Consider the following 24,171-nt stretch of genomic DNA (forward strand, 5'->3'; position numbering starts at 1 on the left):
TACTTTTGAATTACTTTGATTATAATGGTTATTAGCTTATATGAGTTTCATACATTCTTTTGCTACTACACTTTATTATAATAATAGAAGTGCTATAATGATATTTTTTATGAAAGATTGAAGCCCATTGAAATTAATTGATATTTTATACATCACCATGTTGCTAATAGCACAATCTGTTTGATTTTTGTTTCCTCTACTGACTAAACAGCTAATAATTTCACCAAAGCACAAATTTCTTAAGCAAACTCAAGTTGGCATCTATCTACCAAGAGAAGGGGTGATAGCTTAATTTTGGCAATCATATCAATTAAGTTAACTATTATTTCACAGTTTTCTAATTTAGTTGTTTTATTGTTGTATATCTTTGTATTGTATTACGGTATTGAGGTATAAAAACACTTTTTCCTTCTGCATATTTTCTGTTAACATCAATTTCAAATGTCTAAAAAATGCTTATTATAAAACCCAAAAGTCGTTAGCGCCCAAAAGCAGTCGACTGGCCATTTCTAAATTAAATATGTCAAATAATTATTTACCTCCAGAATAAACTTATTATAATATAAATATTGGACACTATATATTCTCTGATTTTTTATTTAAAAAATATTCATTTTAAATGGGCTGCACTCAAAAGATTCTAACTATTTCAAATACTACTTTTGCACCTCAAGTGGACAGTGGCGATGCAAATGTATTTCTACTGTTCTACCTCGTAATTTCAAATATGTATTAATAAATTAAAACATCTTTCACTGGAGAGTAACTTTTATTTTTAAATTCCGTTTTTAATTCCTTTTTTATATCATAAAATCTGAACTTCTAATGTAACTTGTTAAACTGTGTTCGCCATACATTGTATAAAGGTTTGGGGAATGTATATTATGTTCGCTGAATGATGTACATGAGAATGAATAGGGTAAACAGATAAGGCTGTTACAAAGTACGCGATATATAATACATATCAACAAGCTAAAGAATAGGAGATAATGATGATGATCCATGCAGGCGTGATGAAGCCTTTGCATGGAGCTGAGATCAGGTAGGAGAAGTGGTTAACACACTAACGTAGTGTAGAATACCAACTTGAGAAAATCAAGGATATATAGTTGAAATCTAGAATAAAATGTTGGTTGATAGGAAAATTTTATAAGTAAACTAAGAAGGGAAATGTGCTCAAACTTGTCTTTCTCATTATTTCTAGGATCTAAACTCTCAATGAGATGTTTGGAAGCTAAATTGAGTCTAGACTAATTTGAGTCAAGTGATCCAATGGTACTCGTAATTTCACTCTTTTTTTTTTTGTAAAAAAGATTTAAATCAAAAATCTGTGTGAAGAAAATTTAGCTCGTTAACATTTAGAATAACAGGTGTTCATCAATTTTGTTTTCAACATTGATATAGTTTTAGAAGAACTGGCGAAGATATAATGAAGATATCTGTTCTTTTTTCTCGAATTCCATACACACTGGCATAGTTGTTTATACTTGCACAATAAACGCAAAAACATAGTTGTTCAAAATTTTTCAGTTCATTAACCGATAAAAACAGATTAAAGAAAAAATTAATGTATAGTTAGTGTATGAAACTAACATATTGCTGTTTGATAGTTAGTGATTTTGAATGTTTGATCTGTACTTACCCAAATGATGTAACAATTGACATGAACTTTACCATATTATCAATCATAACGGATGCGACATTGTTCGGCCTAGAAGACGAGGATAAAAAAGATGCTTTGATGAGAATGGCATATATGTTTGGTTAAATGACTAAAACCAAACATTTGCTCAAAATCTTGGAGTGTAATAATGCGTTTGTGGCTCAGCTTTGGTGGGAGCTAACGGGACTAGATATCTGATTGGATAATTGGACTACTGGCCAACTCGTAAACTTTTGGTTGAAAGTGTCCCACTAATCAATTTTTGTGGTACAACAAGTATAACTCCGAAGATAGCCAGATTGTGGACCAAATAAATAAAGGAAATACGAAGATTATTAAAAAATGGTTGTCCCAAAGTTCAGAAGCTCCTTCGTGCATTCCTACAATGTTAACTAGTTACGCAACGGCAGGTTGATCGATTAGATGAAAACAATTTGACCATTTGTGTTATATATATAGAGAGAGAGACTCACACGTACATATATTCAAGTATAGTATAGTATATATATCTTTTTGTAAATTCAGGGGTCTAAATTTGTTTAGCATAGTGGCATTTACATAAAAGTATTTTTTTTTAATTAAAAATGGCTTAATTATATTTTATACCTTTTTGATGATCAATGTAAAATTCTGTTCTTTCAATCATTTTCACTCGAATTTAATTTCTTGTTTTTTTATCGTTAGAATCATGTCGTTATGTTAATTTTTTACATATAAAATTTAAATATTTGTGATTTATTTAAATAATAATAGGTATAAAATAAATTTTAAAATAAAAAATAATTTAAACAGTCAGAAGTTAAAATTTTGATTAAATTCAAAAAAATTATAGGGTGTGAAATTAAATTTTCAAATATGTTGATTTTTTTAAAAAAATTGAAAAAAATATAAGATTTTGTTTGTGGATTTTGAGTGTAAGATTTAGCTGTTATAATTAAAAACTAAAAGAATAAATTCAAGAAAAACAAATGTACTAAACGACCAAAAACATATGGTAACTGTAACAGAGACGAAAAATGTATAATTAAATCTTAAGAAAATTACTGAATCACGTCATGTTTCATGTTTTTGTAATGACTTCAACTCTGATGTACACGTACCTCAGAAAGATGTTCTACTATTATTCTCAACCAAGTCGAGTAGCGTAAATGCATACCTTCATTCCATACTAGGACCATAATTTTTAATCTCTTTTTGAAAAGAAAGGAATTTTTTTTATTTTGGAACTTCACAAAAATTTTATTAATATAATAAAACAATTTTCATATTTTTTTTATTCATTCCCAGGAAAATTTTTATAAAAAAAAATTTCAGAGCACATTGTATACTATTCTTATATTAGAATCATCAAATTTTGTTTTAAGAAAAGACTAGGATATAGCAGGAGTGCGTGTGTCACCAGCATCACCAACAAAGTTTAATTTGTAAGTGCCATTTTTAAGATTTTGTTTTTTTACAGTTGGAAGAGGGTAATTCAAAGCTTGTTTAGTGAATAAAAAGAGAAAAATGAGAAAAAGAGAATGAGTTCCACATTTCTTCTAAGAAACTTATAGCTAGAAAGAGTTGACGGATAGGAAACCTACAAATGAGTTGTGCATTAATGCGGCTCCACCAAATCCTCTACCATTGTCTCATTTGCTTCCTTCATGATTGGTATTCCCATGTGATGCTGCCTCTCTCTCACTATGAGAGAAAGAGAATGAAGCCTACAAGTTTTTAGTAAGCATTTTAGGGTCACTCTCAACCTCTACATCTGTACATCACATGAAAATGTATTTAGTGAACATGAAAGTTAATTGTGAGAAATAATATGGGACAGGTCTTTTCAAAAATTGGTCCTATCTCCTAATATACACCCCCATTTCAAACATGAGGTGCTGTTTGAGGTTGAACAAGTTTTTAGTATATATACTATCTTGCCCTTGTAGTATCTATCTTGTGCAGTTGCCCCAGGCTATATTACATTTTAATTTTCTACTCTTGTTCTATTTCTTAAAAGAAAATATAAATAATGAGAAGAGAAAAAGACCTAATGTCATATATTTGATTGTACGTCTAATCTTATTCACTCCTTCAGTGCCAATGAAAATGTTCCATCTAGTGTTTCTTATGTTTCTTTTCAATGATCAGTGTGGAATGATAATTTATATATATCAAGACATAATTCATGCCCATTTTAAAAATCCCTTTTTAAGTAAATATTTTTAATTGGATTTTGTGTCTCATGTCCAAGTTTTCTTTTTTATCAAAGATCTTACTAAATATAACTTCAAAAATCCTTAAATCTTAGAAAACAACATATTCAGAGCAATATAATAAATATTTTTTTAATAAATTTACTATTTTCAAATATTTAAATTTAGTCTAAAGTTAATAATTTTTTTTAATAAAAAAATCATAAATTTAATAAAATTTAGCATCTATGGAGAAGCAAAATGAATTTCTCTCTCCAATTTGCAGTTATGGCCGGAAGATCTACCTAATTCATGAAAACTAGTGAAATGAATTACCCATTTATTGGGTGTAAGTAACTGGTAATTTATGGGATGGCAATCTCTCTGCAGAACTGACACACTGAGATTCTGATCCTAAGGCAAGGTTTAATGGAGAGATGTGGCTTCCTCATGAGACATAAAATTTTGGCAATCATGTTAAAAGGTCATTGCTATTTGGTACATGACAGACCGACAAGGTCTAATTATACAAGTGCAGACATTAGCCAGCTCAATTGCCTTGGCATCAGTGCCTAATTAGGAGACATTCAGGATTAATTTACTCCTTTTTTTTCTTATTATTGCATTAATACTGCGCTTACCACTGCCCATAGATCTTTAGCATTTACTTGGGATTTTAAAAATATTCCAAGCCAAATAGTTATGAAATAGCAGGTTAGGTTTACAAAATTAACATGAGCTGTCTATTTTTAATCATAAATATTTGTATTATTGAGGGCCACCTGGTACGAGTATCCCCATTAAGAATACACACTTATGAATGATGGAGTTTTTATTTTTATATATCTGAAGACATGCATTCATTTAAGTGCAAATTTCGATACAGATCAAGTACTAGAAAGTAAAAGTAGAAACATAAATTTCAAGCCATGCAGAGCTAAAATCTAATTGGAATGTAGATTTTGTCATTTAGCTAACCATGGGGGGACACTGCTTAGATGTTAACGCGGAAGAATGCTCAGACAAAGCACAAACCAACAGAAGCCTCCACTATTATAAAAACATTAAACTCTAATCAAATTAATTTCGCGGATTACTAGGACTATTAATGAGAGAGATGGGAAATAAAATAAGAAAAACATTGAATTGAAAAAAATAATATTATTCTTACGTGAAACATTAGGTTCTTGTTTTATGTGATTTGTATGCTCAAGGCGTAAACTGCGATTCCCATTATTCACAGCAAAAGCGTACTTGAACTATCATCTACAGCAGCACAGTAACACACAGAATGCCAAATCATAAAAAACTAAGGGTCACGCTAAGATTTAATAAATAAAAAGAAAACACCAATTGGAGTTTGTTTAATAATAAGGAGGAGGCAGCAATGATTCAAAATTTTAAAATAAAAATACTTTTTTTTTTAAAATTTCAAACTGATAATTTAAGATAATAACAAGAACTCAGACAATTTTGAAGATGTTAATAAAAGGAATAAATGAGGTCTAAGAGTGTAGGTGTAGAATTTTGAAATTGAAAATTAACGAGATACAAGGTAATTATGCGAGGGGGCCACATGCTGCATGGCATGCTTTGGTTCCTTTAACAAAAGCTAAAAAGAAAACTGAAATTAGAAGACAAGAAGATCTCCCCTAACCACATGCATCTTGGGGACCAGCAAATTAGAGCTCTCACCCCTATTCCACGGAAGGGGATGAGAAGATCCCAAAAAGCACTACACAATGCTGTTCCTCTAAATCTTACTTCTTACTAAATTACAAATCAAATGCCGCAAATCCCATAAAACAAAGTTAATAAACAATGTGCTGCATGCTGGATTATGGTCCCCTTTGCTTCAAAAGAACATTTTATGTCTTAAAGGTACTATTCTTCCTTTAAATCTTCCAGGTAACACAAATCTTACTCATCTGCATGGCCCTGCAAACAGGACTATATATAATTAATACAAGGAAGCTACCAGGGAGCCATCTAGTTCCCCCCCTTAAATATGATTCTTTTTTCTTTTTCAATATGTCAGAATGTCCAAATACGTCCTTATCCTAATTCTTCATTTCATTATGCTTCACGCTAATTTTGTTTTCTCTTCTTTTTTTTCTTCTCTGCCATCATTTAAACCTAACTAAAAATTCGGATATATATATATTTTCATATTGTAAACGACATGTACGAAATTGCGCTGATTGCGTGTTGCTGGAAAATGGGGTTGCACGGATCACAAGTGCTAGCTGAATAAACAATGTGATAAGAAGGAACTTAGAAACCCAACAACCATGGGGTTTGGGAATCTTACCTGTATACCATTTACTCTTAATTCAAGAAAGCTTCAATTTGCTACCATGCAATAAGAAAGAGATATTATGACATGTCTTTCTTGGAAAGTGAAGGACAGTAGAGTTCAGTCCCTAACTAGTTTCTATCGCTGTGGTACTCATTAGCTTTGTTCTAGAAGTCGGCAACTACATCTATGGAGATCACAAAAGTGGAGAGGACATTGAAAAGCTCATGATTCTTCATCATGGAGGGTGAAATTATCAAATCAAATCTTAACCGGTGCTTCTTCTTTCGGGTCATCCAATGATAAAGAATTTGTGGGTCTTCATGTCAGTGGTAGATAGTGATTTAGAACTTGGGTTTTCAATGTTTCTTCATCTACTTATTCGCCCTTATACACCATGCCTTCTTCCATCTCGTTTCCTGTTTCAATTTCTTTACCTTTTTCCGATCCCTCTATATTAAATACGTACCAAAAATAAAAAACATTTTTAAGAAACTACATGATCTAGAATAAATTCTCCTCTGAATTCATGTGTTAAATTTTTGAGACAGCAAATTAGACATCAGACTAATTAATTTAAATCGAAGCAAAATAGATCTCCAATTAAATTTGAACAAGCTCCATCAATTAATTAGTCTATGCACGTATTCAATGGAAAGTCATGTACCAAATTAATAACATTTACTGGGCATGGGGTGCAAATAATTTTTTTCATCTGTTGTGTATTACTTTGCATGTCATTAATTAGTTTCTCTTACACGGAGTTATGCCAAAAGATTGTCGTAGTTACACTGTTCGGTGGCGGAGTTGTGACTTGTGACAGGGGGAGCCATGCGTCCGGAAAACTTTTCTTGTTTTTCAAATTTAAGTAATTAAAAAAATTAGTGATGTTTATCCATTATTTCGCTCAATAACATTTATAAATTACACTTCTCAATACATAAAAAAACATTTTATTTCAAATTCTGTCCGCGGCATATATATTTAATATTTAATTTGATGAAGACAGATAGGGAGGGAAAGGTGTGGAGACCGAAGAGGATAAAATAATCATAAGACAAGCAATGGTTACAGTGGAAAGGACAATGAAAGGGCCAAAAATGCATTACAAAATTACAAATCTCTGTAAAAAAATGAAGGAAAATATACACAGGATGCACAAGTCAAGCAGCTATCTAGCAAATTGTTAGCCATCTACTGATTTACTCCTATAACTGGAAGCACTAGCTACATTGCAATTGGCAAAAGACACTTGGCCAAGAACCGAACCAAACCAAACCTCACATGCTAGAGTCAGTATGTTCAGGAGAGGAGAAAAAAACATGGGATAAATGTCCTTCCAGAAAGGGGAAAAGACACCACCGTTAATTTGCTCACAACACATCTCTCTTAGTTCCTATATATATATATAAATAATTTTTTTTGAAATAGAAAGGAAAAGGCATAGAGGGGGGTAATTTGGTCCCTGAAACTGAAGGGAGATATATACTATAGAGAAGAGACAGAGGGAGGAGGGGGATGGAAGAGAGGGATTGTTCATTGTTGGGGTTGAGGAGGAGGAGGAGGAGGAGGAGGATGGAGAGAGGACAGGTGTTGAAAAATGATTGGGGCGCCATGCTGAGGGTAGAGTAGCATGAGGACCGTTGGTGCGTGCTGATAACTAGGGGCCAACCTGAAACTAAAACGCTGCAGTATGATTGCGAGGGCCAGTTTGGTTTGTAGCACTGCAAGGTTTTGTCCAATGCATGTGCGCACACCGAGGCCAAAGGGTATGAATGCCACGGGATGCTTCGCGGCGCGGGCCACACCTTCAGAGAAACGCCCAGGATTGAATTCGTTTGCATCATTGCCCCATATCGCTTGATCGTGATGAACGGCTAGGATTGGAATCAACAGCTCCGTTCCACGTGGTATCTTGTAGCCCCCCAACTCCACGTCAGTTTTTGCCCGTCTGATTGTTGCGATCGTGGGTGGGTACAGCCTCAGCGACTCGTTCACAATCATGCTCAGCTGCACCAGATCATTGCCACCCCCAAAACATTATTAAATTTTCGTAACCCACGAGAAATAAATATGAAAAGACGTATTTGCCACTTGGGGGAGTGTAAGGGAAGCAAAAGGTGGCAGCTTGGTTATTGTTCCAAATTTATTTGCAAAGAAACAAACAAAAACAATTTTCTTTTTAATCTCATGTAGCATGAAAGGGTTGAAGGGAGGGGTTGCTTACCGTCCTTAGCTTTGCAACGTGGTCTTTGGTGGGGAGGTCACGTGCTCCGCACATCTTCAGGACCTCGTCACGTGCCTGTACCTGCCAGTGTGGGTGCATAGCTAGGAGAATGGTCGTCCACGTCAGCAGGTTCGATGTGGTCTGTTTCCCTGCAAAGAAAAAGCTCTTGCACTCTTCCACGATGTCATCCACTGTGACATTGGATGAATTCATGTTGGACGCTTGAATCATTAGCCCCAGCAAATCCTTTGGCCCCTTTTCCACCCTCTCGTTCCCACTCGAATTCTCTTTTCGTCTTTCTATCAGCTTCACCAGCGATTTCTTTATCTCCTTGTCCAATTTCCAAGATTTTATATTCCTCCTAGTGGGAAAGAACCTACACATGTTGTACATCCAAATTAATCACTATTTCTATACTCTAATTTCATTTTTCAGTATAGACAAATTATTCAAATGCTACGTACCACGCCACCATATCATGGGATGATTAATCTAATGTGATTGCTTAATTAAGTTTACAATTTTTATAATTATAATATAATTAATTACCTGTAACCCGGAATGAACACTTTTTGGAAGGCATCGGCGGCTAAGACCATTTGTTGGGCTTGTAGGCGAAAAATCGCTTTGCCATCTTCGTAGCTGCTTCCAAATGCTGTCCTCGTAATGACATCTTCTGTTAGGGTTTGAAACCACTCCGAAACTTCGATTTCAACCTCACCCTTCTCACCCATTGCCGACCACTTCTCCAACATCTCAACCACGCTTGTTGCCATCACCGGTATCAGCAACTAAAAAACATATATATATTTGGACACGATTATTGACTATATACATAAATTCAATTAAAATTGCATGTTGCAGATTCATACTAGAAAAAATATACATATGATCTAGTATATAGAATAATAATAATAATAATAATAATAAATAATGGAGTAGGAGTTATTTACTTTGAGATTTTCCATGTGGAAAGTAGGAGAGATAATTCTTCTGTGGTGAGCCCATTTTTCTCCTTTGAGGCTAAGGAGCCCATCACCTTCTAGCTGCTTCACAAGTGGGGGAGCTTCGTTTTTCTCATAAAATTCTGACTTAGATGTGAAGATTTCCCGGATGAGGTCTGGATCAGAGACGGTGAGACGAACGGTGGGTCCAAACCAAACAAGGAATGTTGCACCTGTATGAAATATAGTGAGAGATTAATTAATTAATATATTAAATAATTAATGGATGATATAGTATTAATTAGGAATAATTAATTAGTTTATTATACGGGCACAGTTTATTTTAAAAAAAGGCACGGAGGTGAAATGAGGTGTTTTTAACACAAAGTTGGAACTACCACAGACCCTCAAGTAGTAAGTGTGGAGTTTGCAAAAGAGGAAGGAGCAGGAAACATGACAGCCATTAGTTTCAGAGGAAGCATGGATAGTGTAGTGTAGACCCTACAGCACAGGACATTGAGAAAGATAGAGATAGCAAAAACAGCAGGAGGTGGGAAGAAGACAAGTCAATTTTAAAACGGTTACCAAACATATACAACTACATTGTCAAAATTCAATTCCTCCCATACAAAAACAAAACAAAGAGGACATGGAAAAGAGAGCAAAAGCAGATGACAACTCCACAATGCCAACAAAGTGCACTTACACATCATAAAAATTATGACTGTGTATATGTGAGGGTACTTAATCAGTAAGCTGGATATATATTTATGTTTTTTTTTTCTTAATAGGAAAATGAAATTGAGAATATGGACAATATTTGTATTACTGACACCCTTACAGAGCAGTCAGTAGGAAACAAATGTCTGATTACACATCAAACTGAAGCCTTGTTGGATTTTGAGGCTAGAAGAGTTGAGGATTCAACGAGGGTAGTGAATAAATAAAATAAAAATAAATATGGGTAAAAGAAAAAAATGGGAAAAGAAGGAAAGAGAGAAAACAGGTGGAGCTAGAGTCCAAACTTGGAACTTCAACATCATGCATCAAACAGCTAGGAAGTAACTCAGAAAAAGAAAAGCCTGAAAAGTTGCAAAAAGAAGCACCCTAACTTGGGCTTGAAAAGCCTCAAATTGTGAAGGAAGTAACACAGAACTAGGAAAAGAAAAACCACCACCACCACCACCATCATCATCATCATCATGGCACTGAAGAGCGCCAACTTTAATGATGAGGAGGAGGACTGTTGTTTGGAGCTAGAGACAAGAACGATTGTTAGAAGGCTTATCATCAAACAAAGCTGAAAGGGGTGTGAAAAATAATACTCTTAAATAAAATGCAATGGTTGATTTTGAAATTGAGTGGGTAGTTGTTGGGAGTGAAAAGGTAGAAGAAAATGTATGTATGAAGAGAGGAAGAGAAAGAGAGAAAATTTACAAGTACCATAGATTTTCTTCCAGTGATGGTAAAAGGAAAGGACTCTGGGAAGAATGTTGTGAGAGAAAGGCATGGGTTGAGAAGAGGCTTTGAGCATCATCCCAACAAGTTCTTTTACGTTTCCAATGAAGAAACGATAAGGGGGTCCTCTGATCCCTTGCTTGGAGAAATGGCCTTCAATTTTTCGGGGTCTCCACCAGAGCACCACTGTGAGCTTAAGAAGAAAAAGGAGGAAAAGGAAAGAGAGAGAAAGAAGCTTAAGGAAGGAGAAGAGGTCCTCCATGGGTTTGTCTTAGTGGTGCAGAGGAAGCAGGGTTTGGGTTTGGGTTTGGTTCTTATCTGCTTTGTTATGTTGGTTGTTAGTGGCTTGGCTTTTTAATACTAGAAGGAGTGAGGGAGATGGACATAGAGAGAGAAGAGGAAGCAATAGGTGGGCTTTGGCGACAGATGGAGAGAGAAAGAGAGAGATAGATGTTAACCAAGGCCAACGGCGTAGGGGCCGCCACTCCAATTCTAAGGGTCAACCAATGCAAACCTTTATAAAAATATTCATCTAATTCCATTCTAGACTATCTTACCCTTCTCCTTTCTTTTTTTTTTAGTATTCTTATACCCCTTTTATTTAGCTACTATATAAATAACCTTTGTATTTTTACATCTCATTTTCTTTTCAAGCTCCCCTTCAATATCCTTTCACTCACTCGTCATTTTATTAATATCTTTTTATTCAATATCCTAGTCTTTAAATTTATTTTAAATATTTAATAATATTTTTTATCAATATAAAAAATAAATATTTTATTATTTAATATACTTTATTTACTAATAATATATATTTAAATTTTAGTCTGTAAGCTAATTTTAAACTTATACAAATAATATTTTTTCCTAAAAAATATTTTTTTACATAATCAATTAAATGAGTATTTTTTAATATACACGTATTATTATTTATTCTTTAAACTAGGCTATAAAGACTAGGATTAACACTTTTTTTCGCTATAACTTTTTTTTTATGGGATACTGATTATAAATTTTTAATCTTTTTATTAAATTATTTTTAATATTAAAGATAAGGAATATTTAATTTAAATTTATAAAATTAATATAAATAATTAAATTTATTTAATTTTTGAAAAATTTAAAAAATAATATAACACGATAATTTTATCTTATTTACAATTAGTAAACTTAATGTTGTTAAATTAAGATAAAATTAATATGTTATTCTGTTTTTAAATAAATAAAAAGATTAATTGACTTTATTAATCTTTATTATTTTGTGTACTTTAATTTAAAATACCTTGTGGAAAACTTAAAAGAAGTACTTTTGTTTCCTTCAAAGAAGCATATGCTCTGTTGAAAGTGAAAATATATGTATTCATATTTTAAGGAAGTTTTGTTTTGCCTTTAAATTATAAATGCGCATATTTTTTTTAAAAAATAACATATTTTTTCACGAGTGTATATATCTTGAGGGAGATAGCTTCATATATATATATATATATATATATATATATATATATATAATAGTCATATAAAAATTTAAAAAGAATGAAATATAGGATTGATATGAGAAATAGTATATAGGTGCCTGAAGCTATTTTAAATTATATAAAGCTGAATTATTTTATTTTATAATATTCATTTTTGAATTTATTTTTCTTTGTTTATGGTACTAAACTCACAAATTTCTTCCATGATAAATTAGAATCAATTCCAAAAACGTATATAATTAATGAAAACTATGGAACATATAAATCAATTAGCATGAGTTTATTTTATTTACTTATTTTGAGTTTTGATCGCTTTAAATCCATAATTGTATTAAAATTCAATAAAAATAAATATAATCCCTTAATATATATATATATATATATATATATATATATATATATATATATATATATTGTGTGCTTTGACGACAATACATTTATATTGACTATTTCTTATATATTACACACCTATGTATAAAAGGACTTTAGAAAGTGAAATAAAATTTAAAAATTGTTACTATCAGTTTAATAATTTTTCAGAAATTTTACTTTATCCTACAGTTATTAATAATAAAGAGAAAAAAAAATCTCAAAAGATGTTTGTATAAGAATAAATTAAAGTATGACGCATTTTAATCTTTCAAGCAAAGTATATGGTTTTCAAAAAAATCAAAGAATGAAAATGTAATTTAAATATTCATTCAAATGCATTATTTACTCTATTGTACATTACAACCGTATATTTTACACTCTTAACTTCCTTTGCACATTACACAATGCAGACAAATACATTTTTCATTAACAGAAATCAAGGGTGTAATATTTCAATGGAGAAGTTTTGAGAAAAGAGATTAAAGGATAAATTTTCATTTTAAAATTTATAAAATATTTGAATAACAAATTGAAAGTATTTTTACCATTAAAAAATATTTACTTAAAATTGAAAAAAAAAAAATCTTTCCCTCCCATCCCTTTCAACCTGGTAGAAGTCTCTATCTAATCATATGCCTTATTAAACCTCTTGAGTATTTGTTGGTGGAAACAAGGTCAATCTAGCGTGAGAATGTCCCCTATTTTTTCCCAATCGTGACTGGTAAAAATAACTATGCCGCTGCATTGCTGGCCGTCAAGGTTGAATCCATCCAATTTTTATTTTTACGTAAAATAAATTGACCTTATTCACATTTTAATAACTATTAGATCTTGAAGGGAATGGTATGCACCTTAGTTATTAGTTGATAATAGTTTTAATATACATAAAAAAAAAAACGCTAATTATGAGACTTTTTAAAATGAAAATTAATTATCACAGCATTGAGTCGAGTGTGACTTGAAGAAAGGCCAAGATTAAACTAGAGAGGTCATTTTTTTCCCCAATAATCGCTTAGGTTGGCAACTGAAATTGAATCATTGGCAATGGTCAGAATTAAAAATAGAAGGGTCCCGTTTTGTCAATAATCGCCTGTGACTATAAGGTTGGTTGTTTTCCCCAATCAAGCAACATATGTTGCAGTTGCATCGATCGTTTATGCCAACTGTCACAGTGAAAAAAGGAATTTAGTTATGGATATGTCACCTTGTGTAAAACAAAAACTACTAGTTGCTTAATTATAAAATTCTATATAAGTGTAAATCTTTCTTTTGGACTCCAAAAAATAGGGAAAGTAGAAGAGAAAGTGACATGTGGGGATATGTCCTTATTGGCCATTAGAATACAACCAACCGGTCCTAAGGCAAATGCAAATGAGTAAGTAACTATTATTCAATGGTAATCATTGTAGATATAAGTTTAGAATTCAGCTATTTAAAGTAAAGAAATGTGTAAAATAAAAAAGCAAAGACTTAATTTAAACTAATTACATTTTTTAAATATTCAAATCTAAACTAATAATGAATAAAATTTCAGTATTTTATTTTAAAGGAGCCAAGTTTGTGGGTTTACCTTTGTGCAGCGTGATTTGTCATATGTTTAAATAACTTAAAAGTCAAAAGATCCTTATTATGTCTAATCGAAATGACTTCACAAGAAAGACCAATTTCAAATTATACATGAGATTCCACAACAAATCATCACGAGAATGTATGCACATGAATCATGAAATGTATGAAAAATAATGTGTTGACTAAAAAATAAGAATCCACATTGATAAGCTAAAATGCATCTCGTATGGAATATATTATTTGTTTAATGATCATTAGGAATTTACAAACTCTAGTTAATTAAGCACAAAGAATAATAAAAAGATGTAGGATATTCCATATAGTAACTAGGTAGAAGTTTTGTATAAGAAATAGAGGAATTAATATTAGAAAAGATAGAATGGTTAGCAATGGGAAAGAATGTGGAAGAGAAGTGAAAAAGATGATGTTATAAGAAAGTGAGGGAAGAGAAAGCGAGAAGGGGAGCACAAAGGAGGTTGTCGTTTTGGAATGTTGCTCTTAAATTTGTGCACATGGGAACAAGGGTGTCTAGCTTAGGGTATCCTTGTGTGCATTAGGTGGGGAAATATGCTCTAGTTGACCCAACAGTGGGGTGCCCACTCAAAGGCACCCTTCCCTAATCTTGTCCTAATAGACCCAAGACATATTGGGGCCATGTGCCCCTTGTGGGTCCTACAAATTTATAACAGAACTCAACGGCTTAGAGGATAGTTTGTGGACAAACGCTGGCTCTGGCTCATTCCATCATCATTTTATGTTTCTAAGCCAGATTCGACAAAATAGGAAACCCCTCCCTTCACACTGACCTCTCTGATTTTCCTACATTCTGTCAATTCATTTTATTTCCTCGCAATTCTCAGTTAAAGCAACCTCTCTCTCTCTCTCTCAATCATTAATAATTTATTAACATTGCCAGTTAGACATAAATACCACCATAAACCATAATTACACACTACAGTTTTGGAAAATCAGTTTTTAGCTCAGCCTACGTCATCCGTTCATCAAATTATAAAAGTTGACTCACACAAATTAAGCTTCAAATCACAACTTTTTATTATCCTATTAAACCTTCTTCACAGAATTTAAGTTTTATCTCACATCTACCAACACACATATATATATCCATGCAAAAATTAATCAGATCTTCACAATTTCTATGAAATTTTTAGAAATTAGTCAATACTTTAAATTTTTTATATATTCAATAATCAAAACATATACTTTTTCAGAAAGATAAAAAATTGTTGTCTTAATTCTCATACTATTTCTATGGATAAATTTTTTTAATTATTTGTCACTTTACTAATCGAGACACAACTAAAAAAAATCAGAGTAATGAAAAAAGAAAAAACATAAACTCGTTAACTGTACTTTAACTAAACGCGAGCTTTAAACATTGATTAGGTCTTCGTTTCTAATTTCTAACTTTATGAATAAAAAGTCTTTTTTTAATAAAATTCTTATCGACAAATTTTACCTTATTTTAGAAGAATTAGGTTTTGACGGTCAATTAAAACATATATACTATTAGTGCATGCGAAAAAGAAGCTTGTGATCGGAAAATTAAAAAAAATATATTTACATATCACAAACACATCTTAAAAATTAATATTATATACAATGCTTAGTTCAAAATTTGAAATTAAAATATATATATATATATATATATATATATGTGTGTGTCAATTAAAATTAATATAAAGTTACAAAAATTAATAAAAAATTAGAAAAACTCAAATTTAATTGACTAATATCAAATGTTAGGTTTAAGTTTAAAATTAATCTAGTATAATATATATCTTGTATTCATGTGACTTTTTTTTTTCTTTTGTTAGACCGCTTGTTTTTGAGAAATAATATAATTTTATTTAAATTAAATATAATTATCATTGGCAACAAAATTTTCTTTGAGTATTTAACATAATAATACTCTTATTTTAATTAATCACATTTATTTCTTCTAATTTTTCAATCATTTAAATTAGGTTTCTTACTTTAAAATTTTATTTAATAATTAATAAAAATATAATATATTCTTTATTTGTATAAATTATTTTTAAAAAATATATAAATTATTTAAATAAAAATAAGTAACCTGTATAAAATATAACAAACATTTTTATTTTCACTTATTATTATTGTTGTTATTATATATTGTAAACCTACAAAATTTAATTACATATCACATCTTATGCTTTTATTAATTATTGAATATATTTTTAGAACAAACGATATTTAACTTGAAAAAATTAAAAAATTAAATATACGAGTAATTTTTTTTTTATCAAAGTCTAATTTGGATAAACTTTTGTAAAAATATATTTGTAGGAGAAAAAAATAAAATACATAAAATAATTTTTATAAATTAAAATTAATTTTTACTCTTTTACTTTTTTAGAAGTCTTCTTAATTAAGTTCTTCAAAGCATAAGATGCATAAATTAATTTTAATTTATTAAAAATATTTATTTTTTTATCTTAAAAGTATTTTTACAAAAGTTCACCTAAATTAGACCATGAACCACAAATACTTGTATAAATGAGTTAAAACAAATGCTATAAATGCAATTTTTTAATATATTTTTCTAACACAGTTGGTTTTTTTTTTAAGTAAAATTTATTAGATTAAAAATAAAATTTACACAATTTTTTATTTTCAATACAAGCAAATAGTTCAGACTAAAAAATAAAACTTAAAAAATAAGAGAGCAAAGAAAAAAGAAAGTTAAATTATTTTTATTTTATTTAGATGTTAAAAACTTTCAAAATAAATAAACTCAATATATATGTGTATAAAAAGGATTATGGAGGATACTTAAAAATTGCCTAATATTTTCTTTTAAGATATGTCTGTGAGGGGATTATATATTTTTTAATTTTAAATTAAAAAGTTACATATTATTTATAATATTAAATATATAATTAATATACTAAATTTATGTCATAATATTAATTTTAAATATATTTATTTAAAATTTAAAATTTTTTTTTTTCTTCTGTCTTATAAACCCTCCCTTCCCAACAATATCTTAATTTTATAGAAATTTTCAAGTAAAAAAGTTTCTGCCTTATTATTCTAAATTGTTAAAACATGAGAAATCAACAGTAAAATTGCTTTAGCTAAGGGTTGTGCATGGATTAGATTTTTAAAAAATTAATCTAGATCTATTTAAAATCAAAGTATAAGGATTGGATTATAAATCAATTTATTTTAATTTTTTTAAAAATTAGTTTAAATTTGGTTTTAAAATTTGAATTTAATTTAAAATTGATTTAAAACTAATTTTAAATCTAATAAAAATATATTATAAATATTTTTTATATTATTATTAAATTTATTTTAAAAAATATTTAAATTTTATAATAACTAATATAATATTATATATATATATATATTATTTTTTTCTTAAGTATCAATATTTTATTAAAGATAAAATATGAGTACATGGGTACTCTAATCTATTACGTCTCTAAAAAGAATTAACAATACATATTAAGATAATATTCATATATTTTGATTTATTAATAATTTTTGTATTTTATTAAACTAATAAATATTTAGATATAATTTTATTTTATTAAAAAATAAATTTAGACACTAAACTAGTTATAAAAAAATATAATTAATTAAAAATTAGTTTAATATAAATCTAAATTTTTAAAATTAATTTAATATTAATTATAGATTAAACTTATTATAAAATTAGATTTTTTGTCCAGTTCTAACTTTAGCAAGAGTTGTTGTAGCCTGTAGGTACAGAAAACTTGTTCAATAACAAATGCAAAATAGTTATCGTGCAATATTGAAATATTTTAACATGTATATGGCACTGTATTTAAATTTTAATTACATGAAAACATTAACATCTGTACTCACGCGAATAAAAATTTTATAAGACATAATAAAATTAACTATATTATATTTCATTATTATATATATATCATTCGATTATTTTTTAAATACATATTTAATATCTAAAAGTTCTAAAACACACATGGTACGAGTGTAAGCAATATATATACTATTAACTTTATATTTTATTATAAATAAGGGTACACACATGAACGTGTGTGTAAGAATAAATCTTATAAAGATACATAACTTATTTAATCCTTCTACTTATTTTGTGAATGTGATTATTCGCATGAAATAGTGATGATTCAGTATACAAACACACGTACTCTAATACACAAAAACATAGTCTTTTCTTTTGTAATTAAACTAGTATTAATTAAATCCTAAGTATATCATATCCATATGTTTAAGATGTTGATAGAATTGAAAGGATTTCATATACTCACCCAATGTATCTTACAAATGAAATGAACAGTGGAAATTCTCAATTACTCTATTTGGTTTTAAATAGTGGGAAAACAGAATGAGGATATATAGATTATTCAAGAATCTGATTTAGCAGCTAAAGGTTCGACCAGGCGACGTCTAAAGATTCCACCGTGATCATTATTTGCCTCATTGGACTTACATGGCTAAATTTGTATAGACAAAATTGAAGAGAGAAATTCTTCAAATTCCATGCTTTATTAAACCCGAGTGACAACGCATGCATATAAACATGCACATGTACATTCCATAGGCAGTCAAATGTCAGAAATCACTTAAAAAGCGAATGACAAGATTACTTGTAAAATCAAATAAATTAATTCATCCATTTCATACACCATAGAGGGAGAGGGGGTGGGGATTGAAATTTGATGTAACAATTTGCTTTATGGGGGAATGTATGAAAACTGAGGAGGTCATAGCTAAACCATCAAATCAATTAATGATGACAATCCCCTGTTCGTCCACCTTTTGTGATTTTCTCTACCCACCATCCATGTTACTTTCATAAATTCCAATGGTAACTGTTTACAAGTTTCAATTTCAAAGTTGCTTAGCTATATGGTATGGGATACTTGAGAGCATCTAACAAAATACGTAAGGACAATGAGGAATATACAACCAAAATGATTTTTAATAGACCACTATAAAGCATGCATCGATCTTTAGATTAAAAATACAAAAAGAGAGTATGCTGACAAGAAGTTTTGGAATTATTAGACAAAACAAATAATTGAATTCAATGATAGACTAGAACCAAAAGCCAAGAAAATAATTGACAATAATAGGCACCAATACACGAGTTATGTATTTTTCTCCTAGCCATCTTTGAATTGCACAAATTGAAGAAACTTGAAAAGTTGTGAAAAAGATTTAGTTGGTAAGAGACTAATTAAAGAAGCTATAATTAAGAGCGAATGAAGGGATATACATACATGATTTGGTAGCAAATCTCTGCGCATTATATTTCATATCTCCTACATATGATTATGGTCATTGATTAAAAATTACGTCCATCAAACTCGTGATATTTTTTTACGTTTATTAGTGGCCATGCGAGGATATTCAACCACTTGTCTTTCTATATTTGGCGTTCTCCACATTTAACATCCTTCATATGGGACAACCTTTTGACCTTTAATTATAATAGAAGAATGAAGAATTCAAATTCAGTTGCAAAATCCATAAGGAAAAGCAGTTAGCCTTTGGAAAGATTTTCGTCAACTTTGCTAACTAATGATGGGAACAGGGATGGCAATATTTCTTGTTTAGATACGTTGTTGATCGATCAAGAAAATGCGCTCTTACTAGAGAGGATCAATTTGGAAAAAAAGTTAAAGTTCAATTTCACTATCGAATGGCATGCGTTTGCGCATGCCTTAGGAATTGGCAATAGATATAACCGAGTCCACATCTCTCAAATCAGATGTTACCAATGAAATGCATTTTTACAAGTATACTTTGTAAGTTGTCATCAGAAGAGATTTCTTTCTAAGTCGAAAGGTCAGAAAGAAGGTCTAGTCAGAATATCAATTCTATAAAATAAATTCAAATTTTGCATGCTTCCCATTTCTTAATTAAATCCAAAATTACCACTTTGACATCCTTGCTTGTTGTCCATAACTCACACACACACATATAATGAGAAATTGATGTGTTTATCACAAAAGTAAGAGAATTCAATTTCAATTATTAAATTATTTGCATATATAGTCATTATCCACACACATATACCGCAAAGATAAGCTTACACATGTTTAATAATTTCTTTTTATAAATTACAGCTAATCTTATGAATTATGTGATATATATTATCTTATAATTATGCATGCTGAATATAAAATAAATTAGTTATTCATGTGTATTAATATAATCATTGACATTTATTTATAATCATTAAAATAGCTATAAGAAAAAGAATGACATTTTTATAAAAGTTACTTAAAAAAATAGTAATAAACCTATGGGGGTGATTAAAATTAGTTGTATATAATATTAAAATTTAAAAAAGAATATTTTTAAAAAACTCATTATCAAGCTTGAAGAAGTTCATTTTATTAAAATAAATTAAAATATAATATATTTCTTAAATTACTTGCTTCTGGTGGTGCCGTGGTTTGAAAATTGGAAATGAAAATTTTCATATGCATTCTAGTTCATTTAATATCATGTGTTGTTCGTGTAAAAATGTTGCAAAATTGGTTCAATTTCAAAGTCCAGTTTGTCCTTTTGCGGCACATAAAGCCCTTCGTTGCATCAACTCAAACCTACCCAGCTGCGCAGTTTGCTGATGACTTGTTTGTTTCTTGGGCCCGCAGGTTTACCATATTGACCTTTCATACGCCCCAACCATCTTATTTTTCTTTTCTTCTTCACACACGTTTTATATTATCTTAAACAAACGTTGACGCCTCCATTTTTAGAATTGAAATCAGAATGGACTCACATATTTCATTTTAAAATGACCTACAAAAAACTGTAATGTTCTTATTTATTAACTTTTAGGACTATTTTATGGCAGTATGTATGTTATTAATCTGGTTTTCCAAAAAGGTTAAGGTCTTAGAAAAGGTCGAGCAAGGGTAAGCTTGGAATAATGATAATGGTCCGAAGATGTTATATAAAATATTTGGATAGCATCAACATCGAGACAGAGGGGAGCATAGCACGGCACGGCAGGGTGAGGTTTGTTTTGGAGTGCACAAAGATAACAACCTCTGGCAGTAGAAGTGATATATGAGAATCACAGACACAAGGCAAAAATCCGTACTTTCAATGCTGTGCAGATAATATAGACAAACTATTAATAATAATATATAAAAGGCAAATATTACTATATTGTATATTTTCGACTCACCTTAGCCCTCGTGAATCGAGGGGCACTGCTTGCACTTTTTCAGTTAAAAACAGTTATCGATGGTGACCAAGTTTACTTTTTCTCCACCATCCCCAAGATTTCTTCGCAATAATACAGTAATTTATTATGGTTGTTGTTCATATGCATGTCTGCTTTTATGCACAAATGAAGAAGCTGAACACAATGTACTGCATTTTATGCCGTGTTTTGTCCCATTAAAACCATCCTTGTCCAATTATGTCTCTTTCCAATGCCCCTCTTTCTATAAATTTAAGTTTTACATTCACCTAACTTTGCACCCTTTTCAAACATAACTATAAGCTTTTCATTTCTTTATTTAATTAACCCTCCCACTCTTTGCTTTTAGCCTAAAAGTAAAACCCATATCAATATTCAAACGCTGCGAGCATAATATAATCCATTAATCTTATCATCTTAACGGAATAATATGTGCAAACTTAACACCCTTTGTTTAACTCGCTTCATATTGTACCAAAATAATCTAAACTAATTGGTTAATTAGTATGCGTGTGTACAGATCTATAAACAAATTTCAGGACCTCTTCTTTTCAACGTATAAAATTTTCTAATGATTTATCGATATAATCCCATAAAATTTAGCTCATGTCCACGACAAACACACTACTTTTCATTTTAATTATTTAAATCATCAAACCAGTAGCAGAGTTATAACAGAAGATTGGCTTTAATTTTCTTATATAATCCGGTTTTGTAATCTAGCTTAATTCTTACTAACATTAAAAAAAAAATACTTGTTTCTGAATTTATAATTTTTGCAAAGATAATAATTTTACTGATTGGGTATTTATATATCCTTGTTTAGCTTCATTATTAATATTTTAGTTAATTTAAATATAATATCTCATTATACGTTTATTTGACAAAATAATAAAACATGAATATTATTATATTATTAATAATACAGATAAAAAGTATAAATATTTAATTAAAATTTAAAATATTCAACTTCTTAATAAACTAAAAAATCCAAAGATAATATAATTTTTAATTGTAAAGTATTATAAATACAAGTATTTAAATTAATTAAATAATATTTAATTTTTTATTTATTCTAATTATAAAATATAATAAATGCATTATATGAGTATGAATAGAAATAACTAATGTGATATCCGTATCAATAAAATTTTGTGAGTAATTAATTATCTATATTCAAACCCCTATATTTTTCGGATTTTAACTTTGACATGTGGATAAAAAAATTTCATTTAACAATAGTTGAATTAATATTGTTTGCAAAATAAATTCTTGAGAAATCTCTTTATCACTGATTAAAAATAAATATTTGACATTAATGTATTAATGTCATGCATTATTGAATATATCCAATTTATTTTAATGCATTATTGAAGATATTATACTTTTTTAACAAAAATTATATTTAGTTTATTTTTTAAATATAAAAATTGTTAATGAATTTATTTTTATTATTTTAGCATGACACTGTCAATTCATAAGCAAAACAAGTTTTGTACGAGTACCAGAAATACTACTCAACAAGGTATATTAGCCAATGCATAAAGTATACCTCCAACAGTCTCACTGGAGGTTATATGATTATTTTTTATAAATAAAATAACATATACTTCTATGACACTGTAAATAAAGTGACCATCTAACTTATTATCTTTCAATGTTTTAAATATTTAAATATAGAGTTAAAATTTAAATATTAAAATACTATATTTCACAATTATACTTATAATATTACATTTTATGTAACATAAAATTAAGGTAAAATATAACATATTATTATTTATATATTTAAACATTATTATTTTTTTCTTATCAATGAATAATTTTTCTCTAAATTTTTCTTTTATTTTTTTACTGACTTTATCCCATCCCATGGAATATAAACGTATTTGTCATCGCTTAGTTTAAGAGTAAATCTTTAATATTAAAATAAAGTATATATATATATATATTAGTTTAATTATTTGTTTCAATTTTTATAAATTGAACAACTATAATAATATATTTAATGAGTCCTTATTTTTATGTATTTCAAAAGTATATATTATGTTAATTTTAATGTATATGACTGAAGTATTAAAAAAAATTTAATTGATAAAAATTTTTACAAAAATAATGTATGTGATTAAAACTTTTAATCTAACAGTTAATTTTAAAATTAAATTATTTAATAAAAATTTATCAGATGGTGTAAGAATAGATGTAACTTACACCAATGTAATTTTTACACAATTCTATTGAGTTTTATTTCTCAGTTTTGTATTTTATTTAACCTTTTTAGTCACATCATGTAAAAAATTAAATATATGAAAATAAAAAATGATATAATGAAAATATTAATACGAAAGATACAAAAATTTATTCCTTTTTATATATTATCAGTTAAAGAGTTCGTGATTTCAGGGTGAATAATGTAATAAATATACTTTTAATGATTTATATTTAAAACAATTTTTGATGTTTTTGTTATTCATATTTTTAATTATTTATAGTTTGATTTTGTCTGTAAAAAATAGGTGCTATATTAGTTCTGCATCTTTTACTTTATAATTTATTAATCTTGTTTTATGAGTAGATCAAAATTGAAGGAATTAAATATGTGTGCTTTGATATATTTGTTTTACATCCTAAAATCTTAGACTAATGTGTTTGTGCGAGGGATGAAGAGAGAGAAATTAATAATTTTGGCTACGAATAGGATTTTGGGCATAAAAGAAATCTTCATCTTTGTTTTTTTATATGCCGTATGTTTTATACTTTATGCGATGCATATTTGA

General features: G+C 29.1%; 1 protein-coding gene across 1 annotated transcript; it reads right to left on the minus strand.

Annotated features, from left to right (window-relative positions):
* Positions 1-7,669: 7,669 nt before the first annotated feature.
* Positions 7,670-11,024, minus strand: LOC113874781 (cytochrome P450 734A1). Its single transcript, XM_027512994.1, has 5 exons — positions 10,748-11,024; positions 9,314-9,537; positions 8,910-9,151; positions 8,361-8,736; positions 7,670-8,143 (listed from the first exon to the last, which is right to left on the minus strand). The coding sequence occupies exons 1-5, from the start codon at positions 11,022-11,024 to the stop codon at positions 7,670-7,672; spliced, it is 1,593 nt and encodes a 530-aa protein (XP_027368795.1).
* Positions 11,025-24,171: the final 13,147 nt, after the last annotated feature.

Source organism: Abrus precatorius, unplaced genomic scaffold (genome assembly GCF_003935025.1).
Source record: "Abrus precatorius isolate BTA unplaced genomic scaffold, Abrus_2018 Scaffold8, whole genome shotgun sequence".
Taxonomy (NCBI): domain Eukaryota; kingdom Viridiplantae; phylum Streptophyta; class Magnoliopsida; order Fabales; family Fabaceae; genus Abrus; species Abrus precatorius.